The 12799-nt window shown below is 39.9% G+C and overlaps 1 protein-coding gene across 2 annotated transcripts; it reads left to right on the forward strand.

Annotated features, from left to right (window-relative positions):
* The first annotated feature begins 1808 nt into the window (after positions 1-1808).
* On the forward strand, positions 1809-11982 carry LOC139936616 (carboxylesterase 3-like). Of its 2 annotated transcripts, XM_071931464.1 has the most exons (4): positions 1809-3295; positions 9707-9853; positions 10090-10855; positions 10895-11982. In XM_071931464.1, exons 1-4 carry the CDS (start codon positions 1965-1967, stop codon positions 10949-10951), a joined length of 2301 nt encoding a protein of 766 aa, XP_071787565.1. In that variant the 5' UTR covers positions 1809-1964; the 3' UTR covers positions 10952-11982. The 2 variants fall into 2 exon arrangements, with proteins under 2 accessions (XP_071787565.1, XP_071787564.1); XM_071931463.1 differs by having other exon boundaries at positions 10090-11982.
* Positions 11983-12799: the final 817 nt, after the last annotated feature.

Below are 12799 nucleotides of genomic sequence, written 5' to 3' on the forward strand. Positions count from 1 at the left end.
ATACCAATCTCAGCCGAGTCTTAAGGGGTGGGTGTTGAGTTGCCATAAAGCTGTTGGATTGTGATTCGGAATTGTGTAATAGTGCTCAAATGCCTGAAATGTTGAGGTATCGATCACGGCCTTGATATTCAACGCCCACAGTCAGAAGTCCTCGCTGAGGATTAAGACGGTTATCTCCAAGGAATGTGACACATACATTGCACAATATGAAGAGCATGCACATTGTAGTCAAACCTCGTTTTAAGGAGTACTTTTTATAAAGTAGTTCTGTTTGTTAAGAGATAGGCCTACATTCTGAAGTCACACGGATGCAATGCTATGTGTTCCTTCATTTCGCTGTATCTAAAATCAGTGTTCGTATTATTAAGAGGTAACTTTGGCCAGTCCACACATTGTAGTCAAACCTCGTTTTAAGGAGTACTTTATGAAGTAGTTCTGTTTGTTAAGAGATAGGCCTACATTCTGAAGTCACGGGTGCAATTTATGCTATGTGTTCCTTCATTTTGCTGTATCTAAAATCAGTGTTCGTATTATTAAGAGGTAACTTTGGCCAGTCCCAGCGATCTAGTTACGAGAGTCGAATGTACATCAATAACTAAAACTGGATTTAAGATAAGACCTCCGTTGAGTCTGCTTCTTGAATGTTAGACAGTTATTTCTGCGAAACCTTTTGACGGTTACAAAGCTGAACTTGTTATACTCAACGATATAGTTCTACTTAAAACACGAGTACGTTCCGAAGTCCCGACTCCCGAATGTTATTTCTGCTTTGTGTTTCTTTGAGTCCTCCTATAACAGTGTTCCTGTTCTACAAGGGTAGTTTGGCCAGCCCTGTTATGTTGCGAGAGTCAACTGTATTATAACTATTACGTTGGATTTAAAACAAATTCTACCCCGTCCTTTAGACTTCAATGTACTTTCCTTCCCTCTTCAATCTGGTTTTTGTGCCCCCAGAAAACTCAGCATGTCCTGAAACGTATGTAGACCAGCCTTTTGCATGTGTACTAAACAAAAACTAAACAAAAGTTCCCTTAAGGGTCAAACATCATCACACATTTTTCTCCACCTCGAATATTTTGTCACTAAGAAACTCGTTCCCATCCTCTAGTTTGAATCTTCCAATCTTCTAATAATAAGAAATAATATATCATTGTCGTTGGTATAAATGGGTCTCTCAGCATCACTTTACTTTATACCTATCTCTGTAATATCATTTGTTTTGTTGTGTTGTCATTTTGCCTTCGAGAAAGACTATGTAACAAGGTCGAAACGTCAGGCCATTAACTATTTGTTGCATCATTTACATCCATAACTTGTTGTGGTTTACTTTCTTTGGAATATAATATGAAAACCAGAGCCTGAATGTCAAACTATGTAATCGCGTTTTAATTAAAACATCAAGGTTGACAGTTCATGTTTTGGCGGGGATTTTGTGCAGATATTATCATTGTCATTTTAATTTTTAATATATATATTTTTTTTTTCTGAGTACCTATTATGTAATCCACATTATCTTATGTTATAACTCAAGTTATTAAGTTATAATAACTTCCATGAAACGTTGTGTTATGTGATACTTGAACACCTATTATGCGACTAATGGTGTAGGGTACGCCCTGTGTTTTCTTGTTACGCAAACCATGGAAATTCCTTCCTCCGTGGTGAGATGGACGGCTTGGTCAACCTTGCCAAGGTGCTAAAAGCTGTTCTGCTTAAGAATTATACCAGTACCTTTCTCCATACCTTCACTCGCATGGCTGCACCTGTTATGACTGTCCCCACAAGGTTTACAAAATGTACCAATAGTGCTTAGTGCTCATTGTTAGTCAAATCCCTCCTACACATGAGATCCTTTTCTAAGTAGACTGGAAAGCTTTGAATTGAGTGTTTATTTTTCCACCCATGTCAACATATTGCGCAGTTACCCGGCGAGAGATACATCATTTTGCTCCTCGACGTTCGTAATGGCTGGCTACGTTACAAATCTTCCTTCTTCGGCTGTCTTATTTGTTGTATCGTGTTTGATGTTATCGTTTTCCTTGGAGAAAGTTCAATCTGATGTAGTCATGATTAACACAACTACGGGGATGCTTAGCGGTGTCTCTGACGACACAAGTGGCAGTCTGTTTCTGGGTATCCCCTACGCCGAGCCACCGATCGGAAGTCTCCGATTTAGGGCTCCCGTACCGAAGATACCGTGGGAAGGAGCCCGGGCTGCCGACAAACACGGGGCGTCCTGCCCACAGGACATGCAGAGTAACCCGGACTTGCAGGCCCTTCCCGAAGAAGCAAGGGTGGTCAATGAAGACTGCCTTACTCTGAATGTCTACTCTCCAGCTGGAGCTGTTAGCGAAGCTGTCATGGTGTGGCTTCATGGTGGATCATTTGAGACCGGACAAGGAGCTGCTTATGACGGTACTGATCTAGCGTCCAGAGGAGTCGTTGTAGTCACCCTAAATTATCGTCTTGGCCCGCTGGGGTTCCTCAGTACAGGAGATGGTTCTTCCACGGGTAATTACGGACTAATGGACCAACGTCTCGCTTTGCAGTGGGTGAAAGACAACATCGCCGAGGTTGGTGGGGATCCAACTAAAGTAACATTATTCGGCCATGATGTCGGTGGTAATAGCATCCTTCAGCATCTTGTAATGTCAGAGAGTAGCGACCTGTTCTCCAGAGCTATCCTTCAAAGCATCTCCTCCTCGTATCCCATGAAGTCTGTTAATAATGTTGTGCACGCCGACGCTTTAGCTGCAGCGGTGGGATGCGTGGAATCCGAGTACGTGGACTGCCTGAGAGCGCTTCCTCTCTACGATTTGATGAACGGTCAGGTACAAGTGAAGTCCGGACACCACGAGACTCTGGTCTGGGGTCCCGTGACCACCTTCGGTACCCAAACCTTGCAAGAGGTGCAGGGAGACGAACATGATTTGGTCGTCGGCTTCTCTTCGAGTGACGGCTCTGGGGTCGTGGACAGACTTGGACAGGGGCCTCTCTCACGCGAGGCATGGGAAGCATATTCAGGACCCTTCGTCGCAGGTGGTAAGGGACATCGCAGCACCCATGGAGGCAGTGATGAGCAGGGTATTCTTCTCCAGGCTGCATTAGACCACGAGTATCTCGTCCCCATCGATGGCAACTCGACCGACGGAATGCTGCGTCTCCAGCAAGCTGTTGATTTAAACACTGACTCCCGCTATGTGTTACCGACTGTGTTGTTACTTCGACAGGTGGCTAGTCTTGCCCAGAGTGTTCGCCTCTACGTGTTCGACCATCATACCAGTTCTGTTAATGGGTAAGCAACCTTTTTGATGAAAAATTTTTTTTAAAGGCACTGGACACTATTGGTAACTATTCAAAGTAATTGCTAGCCTAAAAACTTACTTGGTAACTAGCTAATGATAGTATAAAACATTTCGAGAAACTGCCCCCTCTGAAGTAGCTTAGTTTTTGAGAAAGAGGTAAATTCTTACTCGAATATTAAAAGTTTTCATGCCTGAAGTCTTTTATTAATTTGTAGGCATCTGAAAGCACACAAATTTGCGTAACAATGGTGTTTTTCTGTCGTTATTCTCTTGCAACTTCGAATTTAGTCCAAATTTTCAGAGATTTGCTATACACCAATTGAGAATAATTATCTTTGACAATTACAGATATCCAGTGCGTTTAATGTAAGGTAGATATGCACGTATATTTCTTTAGCACATTATGCTTGGTTTGAAACTTTGCATAATAAATTTGGTTAATTAAATCGTTTTCAATTCATCTCATTTATATTTACATTATGCTATAAATGCAATAGTACTATCACTTATTAGTGATCTCTTTAACTGAATATAACCTGAAGTATATCCCCTACCGAGCCCATCAAAAGATCACTGCATACAGTTTGGTTGATTCTGTTGAACATTCACTATAGTAAAATAATAATGGTTTAAAAAGTTACGATGATGTCGAACTACCGGGTACGTAAGAATAGACGGTTTAAAACTCCCGTGGTAAACAACTCGACGTTTCGATCAGTTTGCTCTAAATGTTTTCATGAGAAACAAACGTATTTTTGTCAAATTAAAACCAAATTAATTACGCCGAAAATCTTTTGGTCAAATTAAAAACAAATTAATTACGCCGAAAATCATTTCAGTATTGCTATACAATTTAGACTCAAAGTTCACTATATCACCCGTTTAAAGTCCAACTATGCAACAATTCCATCAGTGAAACGTTTCGCGGAGACTATAAACTGTAAATAATGTCAATTAAATTGTCAAATGTCGTCTTTTTTAGGGAAATTACCAATTCCCAGCAGTTATTAAACAAATCTACCGAATAATTCGAGACGCTCCGCCGCCAGTCTTCTCTGTAAGATTAATTCCATAATTAGGGGGGCTCCGCCGCCAGTCTTCTCTGTAAGATTAATTCCATAATTAATAGAGACAGTCTAGACGTTTTACGCTCGGATACATGCACTGCTGAAGTGGCAGTTAACTTCGCGCCAACAGCGGTTATACCTGATGGTGTTATCTGTCAATATGATGTGTTTGTACAGGGATGACAACAATATTTCTTGCATCTTGTAAACGCAAATATATTGCATGAAATTAACTTCTTACAGGCCTGATATCCTACGGAGGCATCGAATGCGATTGCCTCCATGCCCTCTGGCCATTGCCTAGGTGCCCATGAAATGCTCCAGTTCCTCATACATGTAGGGTGCCCTTTTTACTAAGATGAAAATGCCTTGGTGCCCTTGCCCTTTCAAAAACGAAAGCATACAGGCCTGCCGCATTACTTTTGGTAGTTATCGCTCTACAGAACCTTGTCACCCCAATGATTTCCTTTTGCACTACCAAGTGCTCAGAGTCAGACTGTCCCTCAGTGTTGAACGCAATATCATGTTTACTGTCTGACGCTCCTTCATATCACACCGTCATTTTCCAAAGCCGTCGAATATTAGAGATTTCCCCCACGCACTTCACACCTTAAAGACAGTGGACACTATTGGTTATTGTTAAAGACCAATATTTGCACTTGGTGTATCTCAACATATGCATAAAATAATGAACCTGTGAAAATTTGAGCTTAAACGGTCATCAAAGTTGCGAAATATTGAAAGAAAAAACACCCTTGTCACACGAAGTTGTGTGCTTTCAGATGCTTGATTTCGAGACCTCAACTTATTCTAAATCTGAGGTCTCGAAATCAAATTCGTGGCAAATGCTTCTTTCTCGAAACTACTCCACTTCAGAGGGAGCCGTTTCTCACAATAAATTATTTTGAGTAATTACCAATAGTGTCCACTGCCTTTAATATGACACACTTCAAATTGCTCAATTCGCATTTTTTTGATACAAAATATTGGACAGTACATGCTATTTATAATCTACGTGCACTTTTTTAATCATCTTAAATGTCGGAAATAGCTTCAGATGGATTTACGGGGACTTTTAGTATCTATTTCTAGGCACATTATTAGACCTTTCCTGAAACAAACGGCTTCTTGTGAGCTTTCCAGGTTAACGCTAATTCTCTTTAGTGTGGGGCCTATAGAGTTATTTGACACCCTTTTTAAATGATTGCGTTGGACGAATTCATAATTTGGTAAAGGTGGCAATGATTGGAATAAACATACCCGTGATTTTCAACCTGAAATTTTGTTCGAAAGTGCTGCAGCCACCATTGAGCAACTTTTTATCATTTATTGTTGTTATAAATCTTCGGACATAAGTACATAATGTATTGATTTAAAATTGTCCTGGTCTTGACAACATTGTAAAATGAATCTGTCATCATGAGTGGATCAGACCCAATAACCCCCCCCCCCCCCCCCTTTACCAAGACAATGTTTTAAGGTGAGCGTGAACCATACTATTTTTTTACGTGTAGAACCAGAGAGTATATAGCAATGGAATGAAGTTCCCGTAAAAATCAACAACGACATTTAGGCATGTACGCTGAAAGGGCAAGGGCACCAAGGCATTTTCTCCTTTGAGGAAATTGTAAATTTCAACTGGGGCATTTCAAGGGCACCAAAGCGATGACCAACGGGCATGGAGGCATTCGACTTCGTTGCCTCCGTGAAGTATCAGGACTGAAGTTCCATATATTTTAACAGAACGTCTGATCCGTTGGTACCAAATTGCCCACATGTATGGGCACTACACAACACATCCCAACTATACCAAGATACTTTAAAATCTCTACTCTACCAAGACAATGTTTACATGTGAGCATGAACCACAATATTTTGGTATAAGTTTCACAGATCAGTCAAAATGTTTGTATAGAACCAGATAGCAGCAATGAAATGAAGTTCCCGTAAAAAACAATGACGACGTTCCATATTGTTAACAGAACGTCTGATCCTCTGGTACCAAATAACCCACATGTGGCACTATAAAATACTATAAAATCTCAACTATACCAAGACAATATTTTTATATGAGCATGAACCACATTTCTTTTGCTATAAATTTCACATGTTCTTGTAGAACCAGAGAGTAAGCAATAAAATGAAGTTCCCATTAAAAAGAAAACCCTTGACGACGTTCCATACCTTTAACAGAACGTCTGATCCTCTGGTACCAAATTACCCACATGTCAAGGCACTACGTAGCCCATCCATACCGGTAAATTCAATTACTATCTCCCGCTTGCATCCCTGGTGTGTAGTTTGTGCAAGTCGATAAGACATCAGTGGGTGGGCGAGGGGATGGTTGCTCTTGATTAAGTTAACTCACACAAATGTGCACGGAATGCTATTGCAGGGGTTAGCAGAGAACCAAATTGAAGGGCCGATTTGGACGAAGCCTTTTAGGCAAATAAATCGAAAGGATGGTGATGAGAGTTTAGGGCAAAACAAAAACGTGTTTAGCGTTCTCCCTTTAAAAATAGAAGGAGCAGTGTCCTTTTTATTTCAATAAGGCCGCCCGACACATTTTTTAGCCTAAATACAAACCCCTCGGCTTTTTCAAAAACATTGTTGTTGCTGAGATCGCTAAAAAGCATTCTTTTGTAGAAAAAAAACACACTTTATTTTGTTACAAATAATTAATAATAATCCTTTTAAGGAGGGCAGGTGGCCTCTTAAAAGGAAGCGGGCGGGGACGCTAAACAGCTTTTTATTTTTATTTGGCTCAAACTTGTACCTGCCAATGTGTTATTTTAACATCGATCGTGGTGCTCCTATGGGAAGGACTACTTTGAAAGATATTGTGGGACCCCAATGAAGGCCAGCATCAATCCAAAGTGATTCAATTCCAGTGCATAAATAAGTTACTGAAAATAAATTTGACAATTATCGCCTACATTCACCTCAACAACAGGCTTGTCAATTTAGATAGTCCTCCGTGACAAACAAACTCGACCTTTAGTCACGGCTGCAGACTGCTATCTATTTTCTCGAAAGGGTTAGATCCTTTTTGTAAACGTACGTCATTTTTAAATTGAAGATTAAAGTTTCCCCAAACGTAGTCCCATATACCTTGCAGGTTCTAAATCGCCTTGGCGTCACTGAGTGACGGATATTCGTACTGATAAGAAGCCAGTATTCTTATAAAAATATAACGAAATGTCAATGAACGTGTGATTCCTGGAACCAACTTATAGTACCTTAGTACTTAGGGAACCATATAAAGGTACTTAGGGAACCAACTTATGGTATTTAAGTACTTAGGGAACCAACTAAGGGTATAAGTACTTAGAACCAAATTATGGTACCTAAGTACTTAGTGGACCAACTAAGGGTATGAGTACTTTGGGAACTTACTTGTGGTACTTAAGTACATGTACTGGGGAACTTAAGGGTATAAGTTCTTGGGGAACCAACTTTTGGTACATAAGTACTTTTAGGGAACCAACTAAGTGTATTTTAGTACTGGAACCAATTTGCGGTACATAAGTACTTAGGGAACCAACTAATGGTATGTAAGTACTTAGGGTACCAACTCGGGCTATATGTACTAACCAACTAAGGGTCAACCTATTTAGGTCACCAACTAAGGATATAAGTACTTAAAGAGCAATGATATTCGCCCCCCTTTAAGTTTCAACGAGCATTTAATGAAACTTAAAACGCTGCCCTTTAACAAAAACTGAAGACTCTTGGCGTAGCTGCCATTCACCATTACCTGATGTCAGCTGGTTGGGATGCGCAAGTGTGATGGATATCACAGATGAAGTACACGAAGAAAAACACACTGCTGGGAAGGGGGAAGCCAGCAATGTGGATAAAGACACGAACCAATACAGATGCGATTGCAAGTTATGACATTAAAGGCACTGGGCACTATTGGTAATTAGTCAAAATAGTTGTTAGGATAAAAACTTACTTGGTCGAGCAATGGAGAGCTGCTGATATAAGCAACACTGTGCGAAACGGCTCCCTGTAAAGTAACGTAGTTTTTTGAGAAAGAGTTCGTTTGTCACTACTCAATGTATTACTTCAATCTGAAGCATTTTTATAGGCATCTGCAAGCAGACACATTTATTTTTTGTTTCATGTTTATTCTCTTGCAACTTCGATGACTAATTAATTCCAAATTTTTACAGATTTGTTTAATTAATGCAATCGTTGGGGTACACCAAGTTAGAATGCAGGGCCCAATTTCATAGAGCCGCTTAAGCACAAAATTTTGCTTAAGCAACAAAATCCTTGCTTAGTAAAATCAGATTACCGGCCAAGACTCCACTTATTGTTCTGCTAAGTAAACAACAGCTAAATACCAGTCACAAGCAATGTAAATGGCATGAAATTTTTGCCAGTAACAAGTGAAAAATAAGCAAGCTATTTTTGTGCTCTAAGAAATTGGGCCCTCGTCTTTGACAATAACCAAAGATGTCCAGTGCCTTTAAATCAACGCATAATTTCTCCTTACTGGTTAACTATTGAGGGACTCATCACTATGTGGAGCTACACAAGAAGCCTCCCTTGGATATCGCTTCAGAAAGCCTCAAACTTAACAAGAAATAAACCGATAATGATATCACGAAACCATTAGAGAGCTCTAATTAATTATATTAATAGCTGATGAAATTAACAGGGTTTCCAAAATGCAGACGTGTGTGGGGTTCGGAAATCAAAGAAGGGGACGCGATGGAACGCAATTCGGTTGGTGCAATCAGTATACAAAATGACGTTGGTTTTTCTACTCGCAATTTTCTTTTCCATTACTGCAAGAACAAATTTGGGTGACAACAAATACCGTTGAGCTGGCTCATTACCACTTAGACTACCCGCTGACTTACTAGACAAACAAATTTAAAAAAACATAAATCAACCGCAAAAAGACACTTGTGACATTCCAAATATTTTGTTTTTTTTATAATTATTTATTCGTCGTTAAACACAATACAAAATACAAAACACACAATACAATAAACACTAACATATAAATGAACTGAAAACAAAAAAATTACAAAAATGTTGCTCTCATGCATTTAGCTCATGATTTTTTTTTAAAGCAACACAATAAACTGATAAATAATAAAATATTGAATTGTTACATAAAAAGTAGCCTGTGATATCATAGTAGGCCTAGTGACATTAGGTTTAATATTTTCCTCATAAAATACCATAGAGAACCATTCTCATTGCTATTAAAATGAGTTTGATGTTTAATATTCCTGTCTAGCTTAAGCCTATGTATAGATTCAAGTGATTTCATTTTCCACCTCTTACACCCATTTTCACCTACATCTATTTCAGATATCCGTCTTGGCTTACAGGTGCTCCACATGGTTCTATATTGCCCTACGTCTGGGGGAAAACCGGTAATGATTCCTCTTGGTCGACGGATGAGGGCGCCCTTAGTGACGTCATAATGACGTATTGGACCAACTTTGCCAAATACGGGTGAGTTCTAAGTGACGTTAGGCGACAAGAATGTGTAATAACTCGACTGCAGTCATTTTACTGCCAATTTCATCAAAGCAATTGTCTTATATACAATTTTCAGATTGTTTGCTTAATTAAAGAGTACCACATCTTAACATTCTTAATGATGCTGTTTCTGAAAGTATCGACGAAATTATATTAGTGCCTTATTAATCAATTCTTTATGACATTTTTTTCATCCGCATTATTTGTAGATCGCCGAATCAGAACTCTGCAGTCGCATGGCCTGAATATGAAGAAGCGAGTCAGAAGTATCTCCACCTTCAGGTTCCAGACATCGTCGCTCGTCAAGCCTACCGCACCCCAAAGGTGGACTTCTGGCTCAACTGGCTACCAGAACTCACCGAGTTCATCAGCCAATGTGATGCGGAAGAGACAGATGAATGTGAAGGTGTAGTCGTGGGAGGAACCGTTGGTATCACTGCTTCGGAGGCTGGAGATGTGATACTTGTCTTACTGATTGTACTTGCTGTTCTTGGTCTTCTGTGCATTGTGTTGCTGACTACCACCTGTGGGTACAGAGAGAGGTCGAAGTCACTCTCGCATACCCTGACGGGGGACACCGAGATGGCGCTTAAGTCGTGGGGGAACGCTTCCTCGAGTCTACCGTCTACCATCGCTGTATCCGTGCCTTTCCCTATGGACGATCTACCCCTACCACCACCACCACCAGCTCTCATAGACACTGACGACACTAAGCCTCTCATCCCAGAGAGTCAAACACCTTCAGAGAGTCAGGAAGAAGAGGCGGACTACGAAAACATCAACGACGACGAGGAAGTCAGGCAGGCACTTGATCATATTGATGCCGTCGTAGACAATGCAGAAACGGCTTCGGTCGACCTTGGAGATGGTGGACAGCCCAGCGATGACCAGAAACCAAAGATAGATGAAGAGAAGGAAAGAGAGCCAGAAAATAAAGAACCGGCCCTTGAGGATGAGGTTCCAAAGAACGAAGAGGCAGGCACCGTGGAGGATAAGGCACCAAAGAACAAAGAGCCAACTGTTGAGGATGATGTACCGGTACCACAGGAGGACGAGGTTCCGGCTTCTTAGATAACACCTGAGGAGACAAAAAGAGGCTTTAAGAAGTCGTGTTGTCTGGAAGCTATTGATTAGCTTCAAACCTCGTGTTGTATTGTACACTATCCAACGTGAATATAAACTCGGACAAATATTTTGTATGTGTAATAACTTGAACACTAATTTTGTTTTGTTTTTCCTGGGCTGTCTGTCCATCAGGTTAAGCCTGATGTTTGGACCAACAATGAAGCAAGCTTTTCAATAGCTTAAAAGGTCGTGTTGGACTGTTCACTCTCTAGCATAATTGGATTCGGACTCGTCTGTATGTAGTAACTGAAACACTCAATTTTCTTTTTGGGTTGTCCTGAGCTGTCTATCGCGTTTACTGTTGATTCTTGTCGTTATACTTGTATTATTTGCACGATTCTCTATATGATACATGGAGGGTTTTTTCATCTATCAAATATGACTGGCTATATCGATGATCAAGTTTGATACAATAAATATTTGTTTAAACCAATATTAGTTTCTAAACTTGTGTTCTGTTGACATGTGTGAGCCCCTGACAAGAGCTAAACGAACGACCACTCACGTCACCGCTCTCGTAATGAATTCGTTTACCTGGGGCACACTGGGGGCTGACCTGGGTGAGCCCCTGGAATGACGTCAAAGGCTATTCGAACGCACCGGGGATGACCCAGGGAAGCTATTGAGCGAACGCACCAATTATTTAAGTGGTTTTAATGTGGGGTTTTTTGTTTTTTTAAATAAATCAAATAGGTTTACTTTGGGTGTTGTACAATCAGTAAATTTTGTAACAAACATTTTCTTAAATTTGGTTTTGTTGACATTGATTTGTTTTTTTAGTGAATTTTGTTTTATCCGATTGTAAAATTGTACCAAAGGCGTCTGCAACGAATGTGAAAAGACCCGTCCGTGTAGAAAGACACTTGTACTTTTTTGGTTGGTGTTTTTGATGTTTGTTTATTTTATTACTATTGATTCTTTTTACAATTAATTAGAGTAACTTTTGGTTTTATACAGTCAATACATTTTTAAGCCAACATCAGTTTCTAAATTGTTGTTTTGTTGACATGGATTTTTTTTTTTTTTTTTATTCGATTGTAAGATTATATCAAGGGCGTCTGCAACGGATATGAAAAGTAGTAGACCCTTCCGCATAGAAAGAAGACACATGTATTTTTAGACCCTAAATCCACAATCTCAAAGCCAGAAGTATTACCACGGCACACTGGCAAGCCACTCCGTCAAGATTGCATCAGCATTTTAGCCTCAACCTTATCCTTGCATTTGCACAAAAAACAGCGCATTTCTGAAAGCCTTTTTATATCTTGTCATTCATCGTAGGTTTTGTATTGTGAGTGGTTTGCCTTTGGAGAAGAGAAGGAAGGGTTTCCGATGTAGGCCTATCCTGGATTTGTTGACGCGCGTGGATTTAAAGGGACATTCCACCGTTGTACATACAGGATTGAATTAGGCACCAGCCTATCATTGCAAAATCTGGGCTGTTCAAATTGACATTATGGGTGTTTGACACATACTATAAAGACCAATTAAATTGACACAATAATATTAAAGGGTGCTAAAATAACACAATATTTTACTGTCATTTCGTTTATTCTTGTTATTTGATGAATAAGAATTGAGAATTTTTAGTATTAAAGACTCAAATAATTGAGACCGTCTGTCCAGTAACCGCGTGATATTCTTGGCTTCACGTTCTCGAACCCACTGTTCGACCCTTGGGCATGTACATGTACATGTATCTGCTAATATCGATGTTGCATATTATTGGATATTGGACTTTTCCATAGTTTGTACAGCGAATATCGATGCTGCTTTTTAAATACTGGATATTGG

Source organism: Asterias amurensis, chromosome 4 (assembly GCF_032118995.1).
Source record: "Asterias amurensis chromosome 4, ASM3211899v1".
In the NCBI taxonomy this organism is placed as follows: Eukaryota; Metazoa; Echinodermata; class Asteroidea; order Forcipulatida; family Asteriidae; genus Asterias; species Asterias amurensis.

Bases quoted from the DNA above. Each gene is read 5' to 3' on its own strand.
- LOC139936616 (XM_071931463.1), top strand. From the start codon at position 1,965: ATGGCTGGCTACGTTACAAATCTTCCTTCTTCGGCTGTCTTATTTGTT. The intron at 3,296-9,706 runs GTAAGCAACCTT...CATCTATTTCAG, and splicing joins CATACCAGTTCTGTTAATGG to ATATCCGTCTTGGCTTACAG. The intron at 9,854-10,089 runs GTGAGTTCTAAG...CATTATTTGTAG, and splicing joins ACCAACTTTGCCAAATACGG to ATCGCCGAATCAGAACTCTG.